At 34.7% G+C, this 27,641-nt stretch overlaps 2 protein-coding genes across 4 annotated transcripts in view; one reads left to right on the top strand and one right to left on the bottom strand.

The window, feature by feature from the left end:
• The window catches only part of CEP85L (centrosomal protein 85 like), a 172,268-nt gene that overhangs the window by 57,852 nt on the left and 86,775 nt on the right, over positions 1-27,641 (top strand). The gene's annotated exons all lie outside the window — the stretch shown is intronic.
• Positions 316-9,579, bottom strand: PLN (phospholamban). The gene is made up of 2 exons (XM_043592211.1): positions 9,450-9,579; positions 316-1,059 (listed from the first exon to the last, which is right to left on the bottom strand). Exon 2 carries the CDS (start codon positions 960-962, stop codon positions 804-806), a length of 159 nt encoding a protein of 52 aa, XP_043448146.1. The 5' UTR covers positions 963-1,059; positions 9,450-9,579; the 3' UTR covers positions 316-803.

Here is a 27,641-nt window from a genome sequence, read left to right as displayed (position 1 = left end):
TATGGCTAATTATATTATCAGCTGTTAAATTAACCAGTAGTTCTCATCTGACGATCATAATGTACTAGAGAGGACAGATTTATTGTTAGCCTATGTATACTAGAATTCTGTAATTCTTTGAAAAAATTAAGAGAAATTTTATTTATGTAAGCGTATGGCCTTGCCTTTTCATATTTGTTTTTCATAAAGCTTAAAAATGTTAGTGTAGTGTAGAGAAAGAATACAATTTCTGTTTTAAAATGTAGGTTTTGAGAGTTACTACAAAGACTTCTGAATGATAATAACAAAAGTAAATGATGTGAGGAATCCATAGGCTATTTCAAATGATGACACTTCATTTGAGTGATTAGTTTGGTACAAACTTGGTGAAAACCTGAAAAACACTTAAACATCGGAGAGGCTTTTGCGGTACAATATACATTTACCCCAAAAAGTGAAGCTAATGCTTTATAGGTGAAGTGAACGGGTTAACAGTGCAGTTTCAAAACTAAACTTCTAGTTCATCCTCAGAAGAAATTTGGGATAGAAACTTACAAGCTCTGTAAAGGAATTTGATAGTTACATTATACACACTTATAGTCATTTTGAAGTTAATTTTTGAAAATAAAGCTCCTTTCATGTTTACAAGATCCCACAGATGAATACATTTGCTAACAATTGTTTTGTTCTGAATCTTGATCTTTTCACAAAGAAATTCTTCTACTTAGGAAGTGGTCTGGTATGTAGTATTTCCCGTTCTTCATGGGATGACAGATTTTATGCTGTTGGTGACAAGTTGCATCACTGGGGATTGCAGCAGAACTTCAGAGAAGCATCACAATGATGCAGATCAACAAGAGACATATTAAAATGAGACAGAAATTTATAAATAGGTTCTGGAGATTTTGACGTGCTTGTTGAGGCATTTCAATGGTTGAAGCTCTTCTTATAGCAGAGCGAGTGAGGTATTGGACTTTCTCCATGATGCAAGGAAAGCAGGAAGTCTGAAGTTTTAAATGAAGAGGAAGGTAAAAGCTGGCAGCCAGTTGTGAGCTCAATTACTGTCTTCCGTTAGGTAGCCTGGAATGATAAAATAGTGAATGAATTAGGATCATGTGTGTAACCTATTCTCTGAACAGGTAAAAACACAATTTTGATATTAATTCATCTTCTTCATTGTTATTTGTATTTATGACATCAAATATGTACATATTGATATGACATCAAATATTCATGCATACACACACACGCACATACGTGTTTCCCTATATCTGTCCTGAGTGTGTGTCTTTTTTGGTAGGGTCACCGTGATGTCTCATTCATCTTGTGTTCAGAATGTTAATGACTGCAGTTTTTGCCTCGTCCTCTCAAAATGACTAGCAGTATAGTTAGGTTTAGGGTGCAGCTCATTTTCCACTATTCCCTTGAGCAAAAGTTCTCACATACATAGTTTTATTAAGACTATTTCTCTGAGAGCATTATTGTTGTGAACATTAGTGCATTGATAGCTTCAGAGAAAATCTGATAAAAAGAAATGCATACAATAAATTATTTTCCAGATGTTGATTTTAGTCCAAAATAAAATAGTTAAATGAGAAGTCTTTTATCAGAACTATAGATTCAAATGTTTGTCATTCCTTTTTATGATTTTATAGTTTTGTAGCATATGCTGTCTTGAGTTACGTTTTAACAAGACGATATTAAATACTGAAGACTGTCAGGCTCAGAAGGCATAGTACTAAAACCATCACTATCTCACTGTGTACACAGTTCTTATTAAAAAAAAATTTTTTTTAATGTTTATTTTTGAGAGAGAGACAGAGTGCAAGCGGGGAGGGACAGAGAGAGAGAGACACACACAGAATCTGAAGGAGGCTCCAGGCTCTGAGCTGTCAGCACAGAGCCTGATGTGGGGCTTGAACCCACGACCGTGAGATCGTGACCTGAGCTGAAAACGGACGCTTAACCAACTGAGCCACCCAGGTGCCCCTACGTAGTTGTTATTTAGAAATGGCCTGTACTCAAGAGCAGTGGTTTCCGTTTGCTTTTTTTCAGAGCTTCCATAAATTATTCTTCCTAATTAATTGATTAGTTTCTGCCTAATTAATTGTGGTAATTAATGAGACAAAATAAAACTTAATGCATTATTATAGAAAAATTAGAGATTGGAAATTATAAATTGAATGTCTGGAGATAATAGTTTACAAAGATTTGGGGATATTTTATTGTCAATTAGAATATTTCTATATAAATTTTGAAACAAGAACAATTAGAAATTGAATAAAATATAACCATAATCAACTGCCCAGAGATCATGGCTGTTAACATTTGTTGTTATGTAGCTGTTGATCAAGATATTACCACCTTCCCCAGCTTCCAGGTTTCATTTTCTCCCTAATCTGTATACATCATGTGAAAACCCAGTTCAACCAGTAAGCTCCGTTTCTGAGAGAGACCAGTGCTGAAGAGAGCAGAGGGGAGAACTAAAAGAATGGGAGAGGGGAATATATATTTTAGGCATGATCAGGGAGAAGGAGGCATTTCGTGTTCCCAAAACACCGTGTGGTATATGGTTACATTCTGTAGTTCTGGTACCTCATCTTGGCTCTGTTAGGTTTGAATCATATATTAGACTGGGTTTTCATTTGGCTGTAGGCTCTGGCCTCCTTTCTGGTATTGGTATGTAGTGAGGAGATCCAAACAACTTACTAACATCAAATTTCATTCTCTTAAAGACTTGGTTACAGCCTGTGTTTCTCTGGCATATGTATGTTTGTAGCATATATTCCTCACTGTCCCACACCAGTGGCTGTTAATTTATAACACCCCTCTACTTAGTAGATTTTAGAGCAGCTTAAATATGTTTATTTAATTTAATTACTTTTGTTTGAATTCCTCAGATAAAATACTATAGGAATAAAAGCTTTTTTTTTTTTTTTAAAGAAAATGAATTTTTAAAGTTTTTTCCTGCTTATATTTATTTGTGTGTTATAGATATAATGAATTTATACTATTGGGTAATGGTGGGGAGGATCCCATTATTAATTTTTTTGTGTATTTGACTAGTTTGTAAGAGGATATATAACAGAATAGTTAAGAAAGGAATGCGAACTAACATTGGTCATCCCTATTTGAACTTACATTTCTGTGAAGTCCCACAACTTAAATGGTCTAAAAATTCTGAATGTAAATTATTTTGAGATAAAACATGGAAAAGGAAGAAGCTGTCTAGTTTTTCCTCACGAAATGTGTATACACGAGTCATTCCCTACCCTGACACTTTGATGAGTGGTACTTCAGTCACATGAAACATGTCACCTTTCCATAAATACTTCATTGCCTTTTTTGATTCTGTCTTTTGCACATGTTGTTCTGGCTTTGCCTGGAATGTCTACCCTTCACACCCCCCCCCCCCCCCCCCCCCCCCCCCCCCGGTCTACCTTTGATTCTTTGCCAGGCAAACTTCAGTTGATCCTTAAGGCCCAGTTTAAATATCACTTCCTAATGAAACTTTCCATTACTCATTAAGGTAAAATTGGTTGTCACCTCTGCTGGTTTTCAGTTGGGTTTTAGTGTTACCTATTTCAACAGTGCTACAATTTTTATTTACATGTCCTTGCCCACAAGTAGGCTTCTAGTTCATGAGTATAAGGAACCACATGTTTATTTTGTGTTCTAGTATGCAGTGCATGATTGTTACTATTTGAATAAATCAATGAAGTTGAACAAGGAATTCTTATGATTTACTTTACTGTTTCCAGAAGATTGTTAATTTTCTAGTGCTGTGGCTAACAGATTAGCCAGTTAGAATAACAGAATTTGATAGTTGAACACATAATCTCCAATATTCTTCTCAAGTCTCTATTACAGGTGAAGGAAATGAAGCTCAGAGGATTACAGCTTACATAAGTTGTTGTTAATATTAACATTAACCTGAACGAAGCTTTCTTCAGATGGGTATTTGGTGTTTGTGAAATATAAACAGTTAGGCCCTAGAAAGATGAACTCTTCTGATGAAAGTATGATGAATACGCTTTAAAGATGATATCATGGCAACAGGCAGCTATGTTCCTGAAAACAAATTGAGTGTAAAGCCAATAATCAAAAATAGTGTCGTTTCCTGTCAAACTTAGAAATATGTCGTTATTCTAAACTAATTTGTAGCTGCTTAGAATCTTATGCTAAAACCAAAACCAAATCTGCTTTATATACTGAAATGTTAGTTGTATGCCTTCAGTTTATTGGGCCTGATTTATTTCCCAGTGCACAACCTGAAATGTGTTGAGTCCTGATTCTGCTGAACTTCCAAAATATGTATGATGATAATTAACCCAGAATTCATCCCTATAAGATGGGTCTTCCTGTCGCACATTGAAAATTGAAAAGCTGTGTGGCAACAGAACAATCCTATCTTTAGAGTTGTCTGTGACCTTCCGTGCATCATAATTTATGACATGGTTGTCAGGTGTTTACCATTCTTTTCTCTGCACTCACAACATCCTATGAGGTTAGAACTCCTACAGTCTTTTTTACCCCTCCATTCCTTAGCTGGTAATAGAGTAATACTTGATGGAAGGCATAGAAAAAGTAGTTTCATTAATTTAGGATAATCAGAAAGAGATTGTATTGGGAAGTTGTGAACTTGCATCTGGCACCAGTAGCAATGGAGATAGAAATTAGCCCTGCTCCCCTTTTTAAAAGAAATGTGTAGATTAGTTGTTTGGGACAGCAGGAATAGAACACTTTAAAAGTTAATTCATCACCCAGGCCCTAGAATCAGAATATTCAAACTATGAAATACTCTTTGATAGGAGTTTTTGACAGAAGGTTACCCACAGAGTATTTTGTTGTATGTCTGTGGGATCTATTCTAATTTTTAGAGGAATGGGAAGAATAACTCTACTATTCTTTGTAGGATTTATAAAGTTTTTGGTTGTCCACTTTTCCTGATTTGCTCAAAAAAGTGAAATTGAGAAGTAAATACTGTCAAGTTCAAGGTAATACTCTGTTTCTTTGAAGTAGAAAAAGGAAAGAGACAAACCACATGGGATGCTAATCTTTCAACTAATATGCCATGGTAGGCAACATTTTGGATGGAAGGTACTGTGTCAGCTTCTGCAGGGGTCCTAACTTTGTAGTGTTTCCTGTTTCTTAATTTATGAGATACATTCTTGTGCAAAACAATCCTCAGTCTCAGTAGACTTTGGAAAACTTTTAGTGGTCTGCTTTATTACTTGCTAGGACATTGAAGCCTTAACAATGCTGTGTATGGTAAGCAGTAATCTTCATCCTCAGTGTTTTGCATGACTTTCTGAACTTCAGTTGTTTGGGGGTGCTTTCTCTGCTGAAACCATAAATTCCTGAGATTCTTTATATTTGGGGAATTCAGAATTTTGCTTCCTTTTTGGCTGCTTATTCTTTTAGTAAATCTGCGCATATTTTCCCAGTAAATTCAAGTATTCCAACACTATAGTCTGACAGATACTTTCTAAGAATTTTTCCCATGTAATTGGTTCAGAAGATTAGACCTATGTATATTAAGATTATTTTGGGGTTTTATTTAGTCTTACTCTTCGCTGTCATTTCCACAGATAATCTGGAAGTGATTGTGTGTGTATTTTTTTGACTTGTTGAATTAAATCAGGACAGTTCGTCATTAGAATCATAATCAATCTGTTGGCATCCAGAAGTTCACTTTGGTGAAATACTTTTCCGTTTGAGATTGCCTAACTTGGAGGTTCTGTTTGAAGTTACTTTGTGGCAGCAGTATTCCACAACTTTGTTGGTCCACACTGGCTATCTTAAAGAATCTTCAGGCTGTTTCTGCCTAGTTATGAAAAGAATTGTGTAAATATAAAAATCTCAACCTCTAAGTTGACCCCATAATGACATTATCACTGTAAAGCTCTGCCTTGAGGAAGATCCGTTAAACAACAGCATAGAGAGATTTTTCTCTTTGAAATTGTCACATTGCTGTTGCTATTTTGTCTGTAAGCTTGTCTTTGTTATCTGTTTATTATGTTAAAATTAATTTAGTCACAGTTAAAATATTCTTTTTAACCCTGTAGTAGTTGAGACTTCAGATTCTTCTTTTGGGGGAAAAGATGTGTGAAGGGAGTGTAGGGGGAAGTTTTAAGGAAAAATGAATGCCAGTTAAATATACCCCCACTAATCTGAGTGAATTGGTCTTTTTTTTTTTTTTTTTTTTTTTTTTAAGTCCTTGAGGTGGAGTACACTTATAAAAGCACTAGAGGTCCTCAGTTGACTGTGAATGCACTTGAGTGGAGCCATAGGCCCAGGCTTCATTTTCACGTGTTTATTTGGTAATACATGCTTCAGAATTATGTAGGGTAAGAATATTGAAGTACAATTTCTAGAAATGTTCAGAGAGACAATGTATTATCTTATTTACATAATTGTAATTTAGATATATTATTTCCTTGATTTTTAACCTTTAGGTTTATTCCTTTGCTGCTCTGACCAGCAGTGTTAATTGACTGTGTAGATTTAAGTGAGTCATTTTCATAGCATAAATAACAAGGCAAGATTCCTCTCTTCAAGCATTTCACAATAAATGGGGTGGAATACTTTAAATGGTAGAGTGTGAGGAGGTCAGTAATGAAATTGAGGAAAGGTAAGGGTTTAATATTGGAACTGGAATATAGTACAGAACTGTGGTTTTTGTGAAAAGTTTTGAGAAATTAAACTTAGTTTTTAGGTATATAGGCTAAATAGATTAAAGGCATGAATATTTTGGGAATGAAACAAATTAAATAAAAGGAAACATTGATTGTAGCATGTTACATTGTTTTTAAAGCCTGTGCAGTTATTTTGAGTTTTGCCTTCCATGGTTTATTGCTTAATAACAAGGATATCTATAACTTTCTAATATCCCTGACTTTAAAAGTGATTAGGAGGATATTATATAGGTTTTTAAGGGTATAATGCCCCATGTGTAAAATAGCTTTAAATGAAATGGAGTGGTTTCAAATTGAAATAGAAGTTTGTGTCCTCTAACTTTACATTTAGAGTACCATTAACAGTATTTGAAGTCTTTTAGTTTATTTTGCTTTGCCAATGTCATGATGTATTTTTAAGCCATGTTGATCAGTGGATGTGATGTGCATGTGGTTTAGAGTTCTAAAATTTTGGCTCCTGCCAAGGTACCACCATTTCCTAGCTTTGTGACCTTGTAATTCACCTTTTTGCATCTGTTTCCTAATTTGTAAAATAGAGATGCAGCACCAAACATACAGGGAGTTAAAAGAATCAAATGAAATATTTGTATACAGCAGTACATTTAGAAGATTGTTCAATAATAAAGAAGGAAGTTTTAATGGACCCTCTTTATTTCTAGAATTGGCAATAAATATACAGTCTAACTTAGAGAGTTAATCTAATCTTTACATTTAATTTTTACTTAAACATTTAATGTGTTAAATAATTTAACACATTACACAATATATGACATAATACATTTAATACATTACAATGTTTATTATTTTTAAAAATTTTTATACAAATATTTTGTTTATACAGATGTTCTATTTCCAATTAATTAGAATAAGAAATAACATATAAAAATATATAACCAAATGCACTTTTTTCTAGAATATTATTTTCCTTTATGTCCACTGTCAAAAACATTTTGATATTTGCGTTTTAGGAAATGATAGTAACTGACTTAGTAAAGCAACTTACTTTAGCTTTTTCACGTTTTTAAAACATTTTTCATAATTTAAAAACATCCTTCATATTTCTCCTATTTCATCTGATACTTTTTTTTTTAGCCCTTAGTTTTAAAAATCCTGTCTTGAGCAATAAAAGCAGTACTTAAATTTCACCTTATGATAGAGATAAATTGGGACAAAATGTCTAGCACTAGGGCATTTATGTTTGAAATTTGAACAACAATCACAGTAACTGTGTGATTTCTATTAACCTGTACACATTTTTAATCTAAGGATAGCTTTAATAGCAGAATTTGTGCTCTTTCTAGAAATTACTAACTTTTTGGAGTAATATGTGATGTGGTGAAATTCTGGTATCATAAAAGAGCTCATGAATATCTCATTTGAAGTGTGAGAATGTAATTTGATAGGTATTTGTGTAAAAATGCATAAATATACATATATAAAACACCAGCACCAAGTGACTTTTATATGATAGCAAAGGAAAAACATTTTATGAGTATAAAGATAATAGGAGACAATTAGAGTACCTCAGTGGTAGACAAAAATTAGAAATGTTTTTGCATGTCTGAAGGAATTCTGCTTGTGGAATTATAAGTTCTTTTCTGTAAAAAGCAATAGAGTTAATTTGTCATAAGAACTTAGAATTCTAGAGGTAAATTTTATTTTGTGGCATACATATGAAAATAAAAATTAGATAAAATTGATGTAATACTCTTTGTGTCCTGGCAGAGATTTAAGAAGGAAGACCATTTTGTATATTAAACTGAGGATAGGTAATATCAAGAGTAAGTGGAATTCAAACAGAGGTCATAAAATTTATTGTATCATCTTCATTTTTGGGCATTTTTAAAATTTCTTTCTCCCTTGTCATTCCCCCCTTCTAATTGCAGGATAGAATAATGAGAAACCATGGAGAATGGTAACTTGATAACAGCATGTTCATTATTAATAGGCAGAATAAACATTTTATCAAATTAACTCAAATGAGATACTTAGGAATATTCTGCCAAAGTAATGTCTCTTTATTTAAAAAAAAATGCTGAATTAGTATTCCCTAATTTTACATGTGTTTTTGATGGGTGTTTAAAATTTTCTAAACTTGTTATTCATGATATAACGCTGGATTTCATATAAGTAACCGAATTTATTAAATCTTAGAATTCTTTTTAGAAGTGTTTGTTAAAAGTTTAGTGGACTTTATAGAGAGGGAAAAAGTGTTTAAACACATTTTAAAGGTAGGATGTTTTATATTGTTTAAAACTCTATTAAATATCTACTGTAAGGAATCATCATATTGGAATAGTCATGCCAGCAATATGCATGTTTTACAATCACATGACTGTTCATAGTATCACGGATGCAAATAGAAGCCCAGTCCAATCCTGATTGTCAGCACAGTAACATATCAAGATGAAGCCATTGTTTTTGCGTGAAGAAATAAAATCTCCACTACCACCAAATAGGGTAACATAATTGAAAGATATTTTAGTTGGCAGAAATTCATTTTTGAAAAGCAAAATAAAAATGAAAGTCAAAAATGATAAACCAGTAACCAGGGTCAAAGATGATGCAACCCTTGTTATTTTAAATTTAAATCTTGTTTACTGTCGCTCAACGGATATGCATTTATTTAGAGATTAAGGTTTTTGTCATATTAAGCATTTTATTTAACCTTTGAACTGAAATTTATAAAATATGATTAAGTTTTGAAAAAGTTAAGTAATTTTGAATATTAGAAAGCAAGAATGACCAAAATCAGTGAAATCTTTTTCTTACCTTGGCTGTTGTGATGAGCACAATATAGAGAGTATTGTGAGTTGTATGAAGTCTTATCGGTGTTTTAGTTAGAAAGTTTTCTGACTCTGTTACCAGACTTCTGGGAACAATTGAAGTAGGTGTAGGAGGAAAAGTATTCTAGGGAGGTCTTTATGATGTCACACAAGCATTCTGAAGTTATGATTGGTTAGCCTTAGTCTTATCACAACCAAAGTTTTTAGAATGTCATTTATCTTACTTTAGGTGTGGAAAGGTCCTTAACACTTTGTGCCACATTTTTTTGCTTGTATTTTTAAAAAGTATATGGGAGATAAATGGAAAACAAAACAAAACAAAACCAACTTAAGTTTTCAGTAGTATAAAGCTCCTTTTAAAGATTCATGAATCTTCAGGCTTAGAAATAGTTGTGTGCTAATGGTAATAATGTTGAGGAACTAAAATAGATATGTAGGAATTTTAATAAGTGATAATATTACTAGCTTAAGTCAAACAACTTTCATTGTGTTGTTACTGCTATTGCTCTAACACTATAGTTTCATAATGCTAGTTCCTAACATACAGTAATTAAACATTTTCACAGGATGAAATTTTATACCTTTTACTATCTAGTTTTCTTTCTTCATACCACTATGTATATGGGATGGAGTGTGTGTGAGAAACCCAGGCTACTGATTTCAGTTTTAAAAAATAGCTTATCATACAGTTAAAATAAGAACTAATACGTGTATTTGTGTTTTCTTCAGTTAGAGCTTTAACAATATATTTATGAACAATAATTATCATATTTAAACTGATGTATATTACCCCAGGAAAAGTTACACTTTGCAAATTTCAGAATTGAAGATTTTTTAGCATCTGCATTCAACTACCATAAAATATTATTAAATTTTAATAAGCTCAGACAGTGTCAAGAGGAACTTTCTGCTAAAAATGAAATAATCAGATTCCTAATCAGTGGCATCCTAGTTAATGATACTTTATTGAAAATAGACGTGCATTTTGTTAGACATTTAAGTTGTGTAATTTTTCTGAAAGGATTGACTCATTTAATGCATCACTTGTTCCCATGAAAATTACTATACAAAAGAAATTTTAGTAAATGGAATGATATATGAAGTTTCTAGAACAGTTTAAGAATAGAGCTGGGAAATAATTCGTTTGAAAAGCTATGCATTATTTTCCTATTTACTCTGCTTTTTTGTTTATACTGTATATTTGATTTACTTAAATCACCATACCTGCAAATTCTAATTTTTAAATCTTTTCTGTAATTCTGGAGGAGTTATCTGTTAATTTTATATATATATATATATATATTCATAGCAGAGTGAACTCGGCCTGCTTCACTTTCTTATGGGTAACTAAAATGTGTTGCAGCAGCTGCGTATGTGTCCTTAAATGGAGATGGTTTTGGCTTCTTCCAAAGAAAGATAAAATCCTTCTCTAGAGCAAATCTCTTGTTATTTAAGGAATCAACTAAAACTAATAGAAAAATAATACTTCAAAAGACCCTCTGTGAACATTGCTAAGGGAAAATTTATAACTTAAAACCCAAAATTAAAAAAATTGCATGAATAGTGTTTGACATTTTGCTCAAAATGCTATGAGCATTTTTTTCTTTCAGTCCTTACATATCAAGGATCTCTTATTAATACTATCAATTTCCAGTGATAACTGAAATACAAAACCTAGGTTTGAAATACAAGCCTAAAGTGGGACACAGTGGTTTGTCAAAGATCACACCTCTGCTAAGCACAGACTGATCCGGATCCATTTAGTTAACAATTCCCTGATAGATGGGCATGTTGGGGGGACGGAGTCACAACGTGAATATAGATTTCACAGAGTAGCATACATCAAGTAAGAAATTTTAAGATGGTGATAGGTGAATTATTGAAAACTGTTATTATTTTTAGAAAGTCTGCTTTAAGCTTGTTTGCCAGTTAGTTATGCATTCACTTGAAAATGAAGCTTAGGGGATAGATCGTTATATTATAAGCACTTCTAGTTCTAAGAAAATACAATTAGTAATACTGAGATAAACTAAGAAATTGCCATTGATTGAAGAAAATATGCCCTAGATATCTCACATGTTGACATGTTTGCTTAAAACCCATACACAGGCATGTGCACACACCCACCTTAGAAGGGATGCTGACTGTATGTGTCATAGTTGGAAAATGGAGACAAAAACTTACTTTGTAGATTTGTACATAGGTGTGGAGCTTCTGGGTTTACCCTTTTCCCTTTGGTTACCTGCTGTTGCTGCTTGTTATTAGTCCAAATGGAGCTCTAGGAAGTGTTGCCATTTAGTTTTAGCTTGATTGCTCAAATAAAAAGTTGTTTAGAAGGAGCTTTGTCATAACAATTGCAACAGTATTTTAACTAAAGCCCATACTTTATTGAGATTTCCTCTGTTTTCTCTAGTGTCCTTTTTCTTTTCCAGGACCGTATCCAGGGTACTAGATTACATTTACTAGTCATGGCTCCTTTGGTCTCCTTGGTTTTGACAATTTCTGAGACTTTGCTTTTTTGAATGACCCTGACCATTTTGAAGAGTGCTGGTCAGATATTTTGTGGAATGATCCCCAATTGGGATATGTCTGATATTTCTCTCATGGTTAGTTAGACTGGTTAATGTGTTTTTGAGAGGAAGACCAGAGAGGTGAAGTACCATTTTTATCACATATTAAGAGTACATACTATCGGGGCGCCTGGGTGGCGCAGTCGGTTAAGCGTCCGACTTCAGCCAGGTCACGATCTCGTGGTCCGTGAGTTCGAGCCCCGCGTCAGGCTCTGGGCTGATGGCTCAGAGCCCGGAGCCTGTTTCCGATTCTGTGTCTCCCTCTCTCTCTGCCCCTCCCCCATTCATGCTCTGTCTCTCTCTGTCCCAAAAATAAATAAACGTTGAAAAAAAAAAGAGTACATACTATCAACATGACATCACCATTGCTGACCTTGATCACCTTGCTGAAGTGTGGCATCCATCATCATTCTCTGCTATAAACTTACTCCCCGCCCCTTCCTTGCCATGTTCTCTAGAAGAACTGTGAGTAACTATGTACCGCCCACACTTAGGCCTCACTACCTTAAGAATGATGTGTCTATAAAATTATTTGGAATCCTATATATTTGATGGATATAAAAACATTCTGAGAACAGATCAGTAGGCTTTGGCACTCTGCCATAAAAAGTCAGTGGCCATAAGTTAATTTTTGTGTTTCTGTAATTGTATGGGCAGCCCTTTTTCGAAAAAGGAGGACTGAGTTTTCAAACAAGCTAAAATCCAGACCTCTTAGTTTGTTTTTTTAGGCTCTGTCTTTCTAGCTTTGTCTCTTATCACATTCCTTTGTATCCTGTGCTCTGAACCTGTGCTGTGGCCCTCTCAACAGTCTGTTGTTCTATTTTAAGCCTCCCTCCTCCTTACCAACCTTTATTCTCAGCAAAGGGCTGTTTCAGTTTACATCAGCACAGCCCTCCCTGCCTTGTGCCAATTTTGCATGTTACTCTGTTGTCTTTTTTTATTGTGTTTGTTAGTGGTATCTGCCTAGACTTTAGTCTCCTTGAGAGCTGATCCAATAACTCATATTTATACCACTACTTACTCTCTGTGGTACTATTACCTACTGTAGAGCCTGGCTCATTATAACTCTTAATAATTTTTTTTTTTCAACGTTTATTTATTTTCGGGACAGAGAGAGACAGAGCATGAACGGGGGAGGGGCAGAGAGAGAGGGAGACACAGAATCGGAAACAGGCTCCAGGCTCTGAGCCATCAGCCCTGAGCCTGACGCAGGGCTCGAACTCACGGACTGCGAGATCGTGACCTGGCTGAAGTCGGACGCTTAACCGACTGCGCCACCCAGGCGCCCCTTTTTTTTTAATAATTTTTTTTTTTATAACTCTTAAATACTGATTGAATGATTGGACAAGTGAATAAAAAAACAGGAAGATTGCAAGGTGGTAGTGAATGTGTAATCCTGAAGAAAGAAATGTTAAGGACAGTTAAAAAATCCTTCTAAATTTCAAAGCTCACTGTGGGAGAGGAGAAGCATGTGAATGATTGAGGCACTTGGGACAAGAGTAGAATAACAGAAAATAATTTTCCTTTTTGTCATTTAAAATTGTTGAACATATATTTGGAGGTTAAGAGCCAAGGAAGGTTACACGATAAGCTCATGCTTCCCAAATTGAGCCTTTTAAAAACTAAAAAAAAAATTTTCTCTCCCCATTGGATTCATAGCAATCTGTGGTACTTTCTATACTCTGAATATTGTATGGCCTGTTTTTATGTAGTTACTCAGCTTTTATTCTAATAGTAATTTTTAAAATTGTAGTTATATGCACCTTTAAGATTACTGCCTAAAACAAAAGGCAGGATGTTAATAATAACCCCTATCTAACCACCTGGTCCTGCCATGTTCCCCTTTTCCCCACCCAAGCAAATGATTATTCTGGATCCTGGGTTCATTTATTTGCATTTGTTTTTATATGGTTTTGTGACATTTTTAATGTATTCCTTGAAAGTATTTTTTTTTTAATTTTAGTTAACTTTATGTAAAGGAAATCATGATATATATAATCTTTTACATGGAATATTTACATTGCAACTTGTAGAGTGGTGTGTCGGAGGCAAAGTTTCAAGGTAGACCAGTTTTAGGAAACTTAAGTGGTGATGAAATTAAAGCAAAATATAATACAGTACAAAAATAATACAGCAAACTGCACACTTTGCGTAAGTTTTTGTGATACATACAACATCCTATTTTTCTTTTAAAATTTATTTGAGAGAGAGAGGGAGAGAGAGCAAGCTGGGGACAGGCGGAGAGAGAGGAAGAGAGAGAAAATCCCAATCCTAATGCAGGACTCAAACTCATAAATCATGAGATCATGACCTGAGCCAAAATCAGGATGCTTAACTGACTGAACCATCCAGGTGCCCCGAGACATACAACATTTCAAAGATAGGGAGCTTTCTTAGGTTAGACCTGCTAGACAAGCCAGGAGAAATATTTTACCTAACTCTTACGGGCACTTTTCTGTTAAAAGTTTGAGAATTACTGCCTTAAAATTTAAAACCACCTGAGGAAGAATTAGTTGAAAAAACATCCAAGAACAAAAAGGAGAATAAGAATAGTAGTCCTAGACTGAAGGGATAGGGAAGTGCCTAAGGCAGTAGGAAAGAGAATAGGCTCACTTAGTGGGGAAAAAAGAAAGACCAATTCTTTTTAAATTTTTATTTAACATTTATTTATTTTTGAAAGAGAGAAAGGGAGGAGCAGAGAGAGAGAGAGAGAGAGAGAGAGAGAGAGAGAGAGAGGCAGAGAGAGAGAGAGACAGAGAGGGAGGAAGGGACACAAAGAATCCAAAGCAGGCCGCAGGCTCTGAGCTGTCAGCACAGAGCCCAACGCGAGGCAAGGCTCAAACCCACAGACCGCAAGATCCTTACCTGAGCCGAAGTCAGACGCTTAAACAACTGAGCCACCTAGGCTCCCCAAAAGAAAGACCAATTCTGAAGTAACCTGCAAACCTTATGGTCATTTGAGGGAGGTAGATTTCATTTTTAGAATTGATCTGCCAGATACTTGGAGGCCCAAACATTTAATTTTTTTCCTAAATGTTTGAACTCTCGAACTCTCTTTCCTTGTTAAATTTCCCAATTCGCAATGGGGAAGAGTTTGACATCAATAAAAGCCAGTTAGTTTAAGTAAGCGCTCACATAAACCTAAGGTTTGCACAATTTTTGGAAAATTTATGAAACACGCTCTGAGTGGTAGAAAGAAATGTTATAGTACGGTCTGTGGCTTCAAAGAACTTGTCTATCAGTACACAAGTACTATGCAAATGAAATATTTAACGTTTGGAAGTTAACTATTAGCGTAAGATGACATCTGGAGGACAAGGAAATTCAAGATTAAGAATGAAATTAGCACATGTAATAAGGAACAATAGGCTTTCTAAGAGAACTGCATATTTTTACAAAGGGAGCTGATGGAACCAAAGCCAATATAGGAAATGGAAACACACACACTTAAGCCAGAGTACAGATGTAACAACAACAAAAACAACATTCAGGCCTCTAGCTACTTATTCAGAACTTTATAAACCATGGTGCTATTCCATTGTGGTTAAGATTCTAATTCAGTTCCATGATGTTTGGTTTTTTTCTCCACACATTAAACTCATTATCTTTGTAGTTGGCACCCCAGCACTTGGGCCCCTTGCATTCCCAGTTTTTGTGGTGGCGTCATCATTTATTTTGTCATCCAGAATGGAAATTTGAGGCTCATTTTTGTTTCTGTCTTCTACCAGATTCCCCATTCACTAAGAAATAAAATGCAGATTACCAGATATAAATCTTTTATCCATTTCTTCATCAGCTGTCCTCTGAACTTTTATAGAAGCCTTGTAACTAGTCTTTCTACCATCTGACTTGACCCTCTCCTCTCCAACCTTTATTTACCCTGTTATCCAAGTTGCTTTCTCAAGTGCAAAATTGACTGTCACATGTTGAGAACTTTTCTTTGTATCATCATCTCCTTCAAAGTGAAAAGCCCAGACTTTGCAGCCTTACATAGAGTCTTTCCTGATCTGTCATTGTCATCTATTCTAACCATAATGGATTTGATTGTATATGTTATTTCTTCTTTCTGGAGCCCATTCCTTACTTTCTTGTTCCCCTGAAGAGCCTTCATTGTTCAAAATCAGTAGGGAGGAGGCTGTTTTGTTAGTTTCTAGTTTTTAATTGCATAAGTAATATCTTTTATAATTCAGGTAAATCAAATAAACCAGTCGTTGGAAGGGGATTTTATATATTTAGTGGGTGTATTTGTTTTCTTTGCCATGAACTTCATGAATAGAGGCTGATTTATTTTTTCTATTCTCCTTATACTGCTTATCCCTTCAAAGTTAAATTTAATGGATATTTAGAATATTATTTTACCATTATTATAAATGAGCTTTTAAAAGGATAAGTTGAAGGAACAATGGAGAAGTGAGAATAGAGACCCTCTGATGTTTCAGACAAACTGATTTCTTTGAGATTCAGTGAAAATGAGATCATGCATGGTCCTGAGCTGAAATCAGGAGTCAGACACTTAACTGGCTGAGCCATCCAAACACCCCCAAAAATGTGCTTATTTTTAAAGGCCATTTATATTAGTTCTGTTAAAATAATTAAACATGTAAACATGTAAATTTTACATATTGGTTTCTAATTCATTCTTTTAGTCAAACAGGTTTACTGGGTAAAGGATGTCTTTATGCATCTTATATTTTAAAAGACTCTTACAAGAAATCAACACATATTCATTGAAGAATAATTTTTATTAATTTGGGCATCTTTGATGTTATATATTACAATATATATTATAAATTTTAATGACTGTTGTATTTGGCATGTAAAACTGACCTAATTTATTGAATTAGTCTCTTTTGTGGTTTTAGTGATTTATAATTTTTGCCATTGTAAACCATAAAAACACTGTGATGAACATCTTTATGAGTAAACCTGATATCTTTCTTTGTCCTTTTCAGTCTCCTGGCTCTGTAAACATGTTTTAACTGTTAGTCTATTCAAGGATGATCAAGGTCTTAAATGAATTTGATTTGTGTGAAATCCAATTTAATAATTTTCAAAATTTAGGTATTTAGTTGATAGCATTTCCTTTTAATTAGATGAACTTCTTTGAGAAAATGACCTAAGAACAGGAACTTTTTGGTTGAGGGTTAGACGCAAACTGGTAAATATTCAGAATGATGTGAATGGCCACCCTACCTGCTGAAAGAGTAACACTTTTAGTTTAGATCAAGTGGCCTCTTGAACTGTGCCCCTGCACTAAGGATGGGAGAGATAACCTTACCCTAATTTAGGTCTGAGCTTTCATAGAAAGACATTGATAATATCAACATTTAAGAGAAGTCTTTGCCTTAGGTGAGAATCTCTAAAATATAATAGCTTCTGTTTTTTTTTTTTTTTCATTTCTTCTCAGAACTACAAGATGAGTTCTGAGAGTAGGTTTTATTTATTTATTTTTAATATGAAATTTATTGTCAAATTGGTTTCCATACAAGTGCTCATCCCAACAGGTGCCCTCCTCAATGCCCATCACCCACTTTCCCCTTCCTCCCACCACCCATCAACCCTCAGTTTATTCTTAGTTTTTAAGAGTGTCTTATGGTTTGGCTCTCTCCCTCTCAAACTTTTTTTTTTTGTTCTGTGCTCATGGATTGGAAGAATAAATACTGTTAAAATGTCAATAGTGTCCAAAGCAATCTACACATTCAGTGCAATCCCAATCACCAGCATTCTTCTCGAAGCTAGAACAAGCAATCCTAAAATTTGTATGGAACCACAAAAGACCCCAAATAGCCAAAGCAATATTGAAGAAGAAGACCAAAGTGGGAGGCATCACAATCCCAGACTTTAGCCTCTACTACAGAGCTGTAATTGGGGTGCCTGGCTGGCTCAGTCGGTTAAGTGTCTGACTGGCTCAGGTCGTGATCTCATGGTTTGTGGGTTTGAGCCCCGCTTTGGGCTCTGTGCTGATAGCTCAGAGCTTGGAGCCTGCTTCAGATTCTGTGTTCTCCCTTTCTCTCTGTCCCTCCCCTGCTCACACTTTGTCTCTGTCTCTCTCAAAAATAAATAAACATTAAAAAAAAGGTTTAAAAAAAAACAAAGCTGTAATCATCAAGACAGCATGGTATTGGCACAAAAACAGACACATAAACCAATAGAATAGAATAGAGACTCCAGTAGAATTGGACCCACAAAAGTATGGCCAACTAATCTTTAACAAAGCAGGAAAGAATATCCAATGGAAAAAAGACAGTCTCTTTAACAAATGATGCTGGGGGAACTGGACAGCAACATGCAGAAGAAAGAATGAAACTAGACCACTTTCTTAACACCATTCACAAAAATAAACTCAAAATGGATAAAGGACCTGAATGTGAGATAGGAAACCATCAAAACCCTAGAGGAGAAAGCAGGAAAAAACTCTCTGACCTGAGTCGCAGCAATTTCTTACTTGACACATCCCCAAAGGTAAGGGAATTAAAAGCAAAAGTGAACTATTGGGACTTCATGAAGATAAAAAGCTTCTGCACTGCAAAGGAAATAATCAACAAAACTAAAAGGCAACCGACGGAATGGGAAAAGATATTTGCAAATGACATATCGGAAAAGGGCTAGTATCCAGAATCTATAAAGAGCTCACCAGACTCCACACCCGAAAAACAAATAACCCAGTGAAGAAATGGGCAGAAAACATGAATAGACACTTCTCTAAAGAAGACATCCAGATGGCCAACAGGCACATGAAAAGATGCTCAGTGTCACTCCTCATCAGGGAAATACAAATCAAAACCACACTCAGATATCACCTGACACCAGTCTGAGTGGCTAAAATGAACAAATCAGGAGACTGTAGATGCTGGAGAGGATGTGGAGAAACGGGAACCCTCTTGCACTGTTGGTGGGAATGCAAATTGGTGCAGCCATTCTGGAAAACAGTGTGGAGGTTCCTCAAAAAATTAAAAATAGACCTACCCTATGACCCAGCAATAGCACTGCTAGGAATTTACCCAAGGGATACAGGAGTACTGATGCATAGGGGCACTTGGACCCCAATGTTTATCGCAGCACTCTCAACAATAGGCAAATTATGGAAAGAGCCTAAATGTCCATCAACTGATGAATGGGTAAAGAAATTGTGGTTTATATACACAATGGAGTACTATGTGGCAATGAGAAAGAATGAAATATGGCCTTTTGTAGCAACGTGGATAGAACTGGATGAAGAGTGTTATGCTAAGTGAAATAAGTCATACAGAGAAAGACAGATACCCATATGTTTTCACTCTTAGGTGGATCCTGAGAAACTTAACAGAAACCCATGGGGGAGGGGAAGGAAAAAAAATAGCTTCTGTTCTTCAGTTGTGTATTAAGGCCTCTTGAAGTTGTTGGAATACAAATGCAATTAGCTCTTGATTTTTCAGCATAGATGCATCCTTGAAAAGGTTATGTGAAGGGAATTTTGAAAAGTGGAATTCATGTTTACCTTATAAAGCAAGAGCTATAAAGTGTCCCAGTGGAAAAGATTAATAAGCTCAACTCCTTGTGTAGGCATTGTAACTTTTTTTTAAGGAGAAATCTTTTAAGTTTATTTATTTTGGGAAAGCCCAAGCAATTGAATGGGGGAGGGGCAGAAAGAGAGGGAGAGAGAGAAAAACTCCAAGCAAGCTCTGCACATGAGACTTGAACTCATGACTCAGGGCTGGAACTCATGAACCATGAGATCATGACCTCAGCCAAAATCAAGAGTCAGCTGCTCAACTGACTGAGCCACCTAGGTGCCACTAGGCATTGTAACTTTTTATCTGTAATTTAATGAGAGTTGTGCAGTTGTGCACTGGTTTTGATACAACTCAGTACATCTGTACTTCCTCCTTAAACCCGTCTCTAAATTGAAGGCTTATGTAACAAAGCAAAAGGATGTATCTCATCATCTGCTGTTTTCATTTGCCTTTGAATAACTGATCAAAGGTGATAGGTGGGTTTTAGGACCAGCCCTAATATTGTTATCAAGAGGATAATTTTGGCACAGTTGTTCATGAGCCTCTCTTTTTAATGTATTCATTTTTATAGGTTTATTGCTTAGTTGGGATCATGGATATTTGAAGAATTGATTGTTGACTCCAGCATTACTATATTGATGTTCTTAAATCTATCTTGAAAAAAATAAATATCTTAAAAATATTTTAAAATAAATATCTGAAAATATTTGTATAATTGTAAATCTGTGTCATAAATGTTAGAGATCAAATGTGCTTTTAAGACTTCACATCGTCAACATAGAATGCAGTATGGCCACTGAAGACTGTGTTTCAAATTTATCTCTAAAATGCAAAATAAAATTAAATTAGTTGTGTGGATTATTCATAGAATTGCTGGGTCTGAAAGAAATGAGGCTAGACATCAAGGGCAGGAAAATATTTTTATTCACATGTAAGTTTATGAACTGATCTTTGAACTATAATCTTTAAAGTGTATATATTTCTTTTTATAATGTATATTATTGCTATTAAATATAATGAGATTTTAAGTAGTCATAATTTGAGAGATGATAGCTTTTTGTAATTATTAACTTTTAGTTTTTTTAAATGTTTGTTTATTTTTGAGAGAGAGACAGAGACAGAGACAGTGTGAGCAGGGGAGGGGCAGAGAGGGAGACACAGAATCCGAAGAAGAGTCCAGGCTCTGAGCTGTCAGCACAGAGCCCGAAGCAGGGCTCGAACTCACGAACCCTTGAGATCATGAACTGAGCTGAAGTCAGCCACTTGACCGACTGAGCCACCCCAGGCGCCCCAAGTAATTATAAATTTTTAGATCACTCAGTATTTAGCACAAGTTCTGTGCTGAGTACCAGAGATTATAAAAGAATAGGGCATGGCTTATGATCCAGATTAAACTGGGAAAGGAACCACTGTCATAATTAGTGTTGTGATACTCTAATTATAATACCTGTTTGTGCTGTTGGAAATATTTACAAATTGTTTTGATGTCTGAAAAATATATTTGAAGGACTGTAGTTATTCATATTCATTTGGCTGATTGTGTGCTGTGGGCCAGGTGTTGAACTGGACTCAGGATTTTAAAAAATTCTAATATTTCTGATTCTAACAATTTTTAGAAAACAATGTGAAGGGATATTTAAATTGAATAGCAATCAACTTGCTCATGTTTTATGCTCTAACATAGAGAGGACTCTAACTCCTCTCAACAACTTTGCCCTGAGAATATTTTCCATTGTCGACCTTTGAAATATTTTTTAAAAACAGTATTCTTGGGGCGCCTGGGTGGCGCAGTCGGTTAAGCGTCCGACTTCAGCCAGGTCACCATCTCGCGGTCCGGGAGTTCGAGCCCCGCCTCGGGCTCTGGGCTGATGGCTCAGAGCCTGGAGCCTGTTTCTGATTCTGTGTCTCCCTCTCTCTCTGCCCTTCCCCCGTTCATGCTCTGTCTCTCTCTGTCCCAAAAATAAATAAACGTTGAAAAAAAAAATTTTAAAACAGTATTCTTAACATCTAGTAAAAGAAAACATGGAATGGCCCATAGCTGTACTGTTAGAAAAGAAAAAAGTATGTGGATGGTAAGCAAAGTCAAATAATCCAACTGATACAAAGTAAAAGCCTCCTTCCTCTCTCTCCACAAGATAACCATCATTAACAGTTGTTTTTGTCCTTTTAGAAAAATCCTTTTGTACATTTTAAAATAATGTAGACAGTGCTTTGGTCCTAAAACACATCTATTATGTATTTTTCTTTTATCTCTTGATGGTAAAATACGATAAACAACTTGAATAAAACATATTTTGGTAACCTGCTTTTAAAAATAAATGAAATTTGTTAGTGCTTATGTTACAGCTCTGTTTTAGTAGATTCTGGTTCTATAGTGTGTATATTTGTTAAATATACCCTTGGCTAAGATCCCAGATAGACCCACATTGTATTAAATATCTCATTTTGATAGACTTCTTTCCATTTCCATTTCATGCAGTATCCCTTTCATAAGTTATCAGTTTTATATATATATATATATATTTTTTTTTTTCCCAGTTTGGTTACCAAAGCTGAAGCTGTCAGGTTTATTAATTACAATTAAATTAAATTTATTAAATTCTGCTGTTAATATATTTTATCTTAAATTTTTAAAAAGTAAATTATAAAGGGTTTGGATAAGGCTACATTCTGTTTTAATGATTAAATTTGAAGACTTAAGCTTTATTATTTTTTTTTTAGTCTTCTAATTGATTTACTTAAGGAAAATGATTTGCTCCTTAATCTTGGATGTACCATTTCTCCCTTCACTTTTGAATTATGACTGTAATGAGATCATGTTTCATGGTGGATCATTCCTTTGCTGGCATTTTTATTATTTATTTTTAAGTGTTTATTTAATTTTGACAGAGCACAGACAGGGGAGGGGCAGAGGATCTGAAGATGGCTCTGCATTGGCAGGCCAACAACAGCGAGCCTGGTGTGAGGCTAGAACTCAGGAACTGTGAGATCATGACCTGAGCGGAAGTTGGACGCTCGGCCTACTGAGCCACCCAGTTGGCATTTTCTGAAAACATGGTAACACTAACAAAGATCGCACATAAAGCAGTTTGATCTTTGAGAGGAAACATGTCGCTTCTTCTAAAAGAAAAGTTAATTTAATAGTAATTTGGTTGTTTAGCAAGGTAGAAATAGGTAATATTTTTAGGATTCTCATTATTTTCAGACACATGTATTTTTAAGATATATAGGTGTGTATTCCTTTCCTCTCATCAGGTTTCTTCTTATAATTTTTTTCAGGGTTTTTACCCTTGAAGTAACTCAGTATATTTGCATTATTATTTAGTAAAGCGTATTAGGATGGCAAAGATAGCTAGCATTATAGAATTAGTAATAAAGACAAATTGAAGAAATAATGAGATTATTAAAATATAGTTCCTTCTATAATTTAAATTTCAGAAGTCAAGATGCAGACTTCGGTTTATAGTTGTTCACTAGGAAGAGGTTATAGATAGAATGTTTTTTAAATATGATCTTTTGGTTTGAATTTTGTTAGAGAAAATTTGTAGTAATACACTCTAAATAATTACATGGGCTTTAAGATATAGATTTTTAAATAAGTGCACATTTCTTTTAGTAATAATAATATAGTATATAATAATTTTATTTTAATGTACAGGTTTTTTTTTTAAGTAATCATATAATCCATGTTTTTCCTACTCTTGGTGAATAGAAGTTGTCTGAATTCTATGTAATTAGTAGGTTTTTTTCATCTTCCTTACTGAGTTTTGTGAATTTACTTTTGGGTGAAGTATCATGATTGTTTTACCAAAAAGCACTTGTAGGATATTGCTTCAGATAGACCAATTCCAAGAAACAGGAAGATTTACTGTGTTGTATGACATGTTATGAGTGATGAACAAACGAGCTAAGGAACAAAGGCAAATGAAGGAGAGATAACGAACTTGAAGAATTGCAGAGGCTGTGTTGCAGTTAAGTGTGGTAGCACTAGATTATCTAAATTTAACAGTATTTGTCCAAGCTGAAGCCAAAGAATTTTGAGCTATTTTCAGCTGCAGTATGGTACGCTTATTTTAGAAGCATGTTTGACCATTAAGTGACATATTTTGGCAAGTTTTCACAGCATCTGGATTTTATCTAAGTAGCATGTATTTGAGGTTGTGGATGCCTGCTATCTCTATTCAATTATGAGAGTGGAATTGGCTGTTTACAATAAGAAATGCCTATATATGTATTATGGGTCTATAAATCTGGGTGGTTGGGGTCTAGATGCAGAAGAGTGATGATTCTCCTTTGACCAGGAAATTACTGTTTTCTTCTGTAAAGCACAATTGCAATAATGTATCTTAGGCATTTTTAGGTAAATTCTACTTTTTCCTTGAGTTTGGTAATTTGAATATAAAATACTTTTTAATCCCAAATATGTCTGAAAAATGCTTACTTGTGAAAAGTGTCCTTGTTTGACCTGCACAGATTTTGAAATGTTCATTACTTTGATGACATCCTTTCTGTTCCATATTTCAAATTAGCTCACACAGTTACATGCCTTTATAATTATCTTTTAGATTTAATGTTCATGTCTAGTTAAAGTTTTATTATTATTCATAGCCTATAAATATAAACGATATATGAAGTTATCAATGTCTCCTTGATTACTTATATTGGCTATAGTCACATAGAAACATGACTGACTATTTGAAATTCTAAGTAGAACAATATCACAACAGTAATTTTCTATTTTATTGATATGTGAATTTTAATATATATTTTTTTCTAGAAATACTCAAAACTCTCTTCAGTGTGTCTTATTCACCTATCAAAGCAGTACCTATGTTTTCTGGAATATGGTAAAAATGTGTATTTTACTAACAATATATAATTGCCACAAAATACTGTGCCTCTCATGTCCAGTTGTGATTTTATAGAATAGAAATTCTTCATTGTTTTCTAACTACTTGGGATAAAAATGTGTTACTAATGGGCAATAGGGGAGAGGTTATTTGAATATAAAATATTTTCCTCTCTTCATATGAGGGAGCAGGTTGTCCTCTGTCTTAAAAGAAGCCTTCTTTGTTGTGGAGTATTAACAACTCTTAAGAATCAGGTTGTAGGTTGTTGTAGGGGAGGAAAAATAATTTTTCCTCCACTTTTCTGAGTTCTTGGCTGAGACTATTGTAGTAAAAGACAGATTAATAAGAGAAAAACAGGTTTATCAGTATGTATACGTCATATACCCATGGAAGATACATAGGGGAAAATGAGGAAGTCATTAAGAAGCAGATTTAGAATTCAGGATTAAATATCATTTTAATGAGGAAAGTAGGGGTAGGATATAGGCCTCTAAGGGGAGAGTAAATGATTTTTAGGAAAGATGCATGGGCCCTAAGAAGAATAGATGGGAGCTATGATAGTCTGTGAGAAAGTTTGTCTGAGTGCAGTCAGTGTCTGTTACAAGTCTCATCTTCCATGATAAGTGTCAGTCCTCCCCTGGTTGATGAAGTTTCCAAGGAGGGGATTTATGATAATTGAGATCTTTTTGGGGGATCTGTCTTTAGGCACATAATGGAGTTCAGAGAAAGCCTGTCCCAACATTTGCTGTTTTTAAGTGCCTGTGGCTCAAAATAATGGGGTGGCATATTCTGCTGCCCTTCATTATCAGTTTGTTCTTGCATTCTTGGTGTACTGTATTTACTTCATCTGGTGTTTTATCTCTTGATTATTTGTAGATGTAAGATAGCCCCAAAGTGAAGAAGAGATATGAAATAATATTCAGGATAGTATATTGTATTCTCTGCAGTGTACCTTTGAGTACTTAAGTATTCTCCCCTAGCAAACAAGGCCTTCATTTCCCCTTAGCCCTACTCTATGGGAGAGAGAGAAATAAAATGTAGGTGATATGTATGGTTTTTGTGTATATATTTGTTTTTGTTGAAGTCTAACGTATATACAGTAAAGTATATAACTGTAATTGGTCTTACCGTGTAATAATAGCTTCATTCTATTTAATAATGTATACACTCCACTCAAGTGAAGATTCTATTTAATAATGTATATACACCACTCAAGTGAAGATATAAAAATTTCCAATGCCCAATAAATTTAACATGACCCTCTTTGTCTGTATAGTGTAGTAACATCCCATGCATCTTCACTGTTCTGGCTTTTGTTATCATTGAATATGTATGGTTCTTTATCTGAATTCTTTGGCCTCATATAATGTCTCTGAATCTCATCCATGTGTTGAGTATCTGTACTCAACAGATAGTATAGTATTATGTTCTATACCTATAGAACATACTGAGTAGTATTATGTTCTATACCTATAGAACATACTGAGTATTTGTTGACACACATTTGGATTGTTTCAAATTTATGATAAATTCTTTTACTTCTAGTATTGTTGAATGGGATATATGTACATATTTACTTGTAACTATTTTTAGAAAAATCAATTTTATTGAGGTACTTAAGAAACAAAACACACCTATTTTAAATAGAATTATGAGGTGTAACTTATATACAGTGAAATTGAACCTTTAAAAATGTATAGTTTGAGTCTTGAAAAATGTATATAGACATGTATGTCTTAATAGTCATGTTGTACAACATTTCTATCACCCCAGAAAGTTACCTTTTTCCCTTTTGTAGTCAACACCCAATCCCAGGTCTGGCAACCAGTGATCTGATTCCTGTCTCCATAGATTTGCTCTTTCCAGATAACATATAAATAAAATCCACCAGTGTATAACCTTTTGAGTATGGCTTCTTTTACTCAGTGTAATGTTTTTGTGATTCATCCATGTGTTGCATATATCATTTGTTTTATTGTTGAGTCCTATTGCATTTTATAGATGTCGGACAGTTTGTTCATACCATTTGTCGATTTAATGGACATACAGAGTGTTTCTAGTTTGGGGTAATTATCAATGCACATTTGCCTATAGGTCTTTGTAGACATAAGGTTTCACTTCTTTCGGTTAGTGAATTCAATGAAAGGCAAATACTTTATGATGTCACTTTTATGTGTAATCTAAAAAAGCCAAACTCATAGAAACAGACTAGAATGGTGGTTACCAAAGACTGAGGGGTGGGGAAGTGAAGAGATGTTGGCCAAAAAGTACAGACTCATTCTATGAAGCCAGTATTACTTTGATTCCTAAACCAGACAGAGACCCAGTAAAAAAAGAGAACTACAGGCCAATATCCCTGATGAATATGGATGCAGAAATTCTCAATAAGATACTAGCAAATCGAATTCAACAGCACATAAAAAGAATTATTCACCATGATCAAGTGGGATTCATTCCTGGGATGCAGGGCTGGTTCAGCATTCGCAAATCAATCAACGTGATACATCACATTAATAAAAGAGAAGATAAGAACCATACAATCCTGTCAATCGATGCAGAAAACTCATTTGACAAAATTCAGCAACGTTTCTTAATAAAAACCCTTCAGAAAGTCGGGATAGAAGGAACATACTTAAAAATAAAAGCCATTTATGAAAAGCCCACAGCTAACATCATCCTCAATGGGGAAAAACTGAGAGCTTTTTCCCTGAGATTGGGAACATGACAGGGATGTCCACTCTCACCGCTGTTGTTTAACATAGTGTTGGAAGTGCTAGCATCAGCAATCAGACAACAAAAGGAAATCAAAGGCATCAAAATTGGCAAAGATAAAGTCAAGCTTTCACTTTTTGCAGATGGCATGATATTATACATGGAAAATCTGATAGACTCCACCAAAAGTCGGCTAGAAATTGATACATGAATTCAGCAAAGTTGCAGGATACAAAATCAATGTACAGAAATCAGTTGCATTCTTATACACTAATAATGAAGCAACAGAAAGACAAAGAAACTGATCCCATTCACAATTGCACCAAGAAGCATAAAATACCTAGGGATAAATCTAACCAAAGATGTAAAAGATCTATATGCTGAAAACTATAGAAAGCTTATGAAGGAAATTGAAGAAGATATAAAGAAATGGAAAAACATTCCGTGCTCATGGACTAGAAGAATAAATATTGTCGGGGCGCCTGGGTGGCGCAGTCGGTTGAGCGTCCGACTTCAGCCAGGTCACGATCTCGCGGTCCGTGAGTTCGAGCCC

This window comes from Prionailurus bengalensis, chromosome B2 (genome assembly GCF_016509475.1).
Source record: "Prionailurus bengalensis isolate Pbe53 chromosome B2, Fcat_Pben_1.1_paternal_pri, whole genome shotgun sequence".
NCBI lineage: Eukaryota > Metazoa > Chordata > Mammalia > Carnivora > Felidae > Prionailurus > Prionailurus bengalensis.
This window is presented reverse-complemented; position numbering and strand designations above follow the sequence as displayed.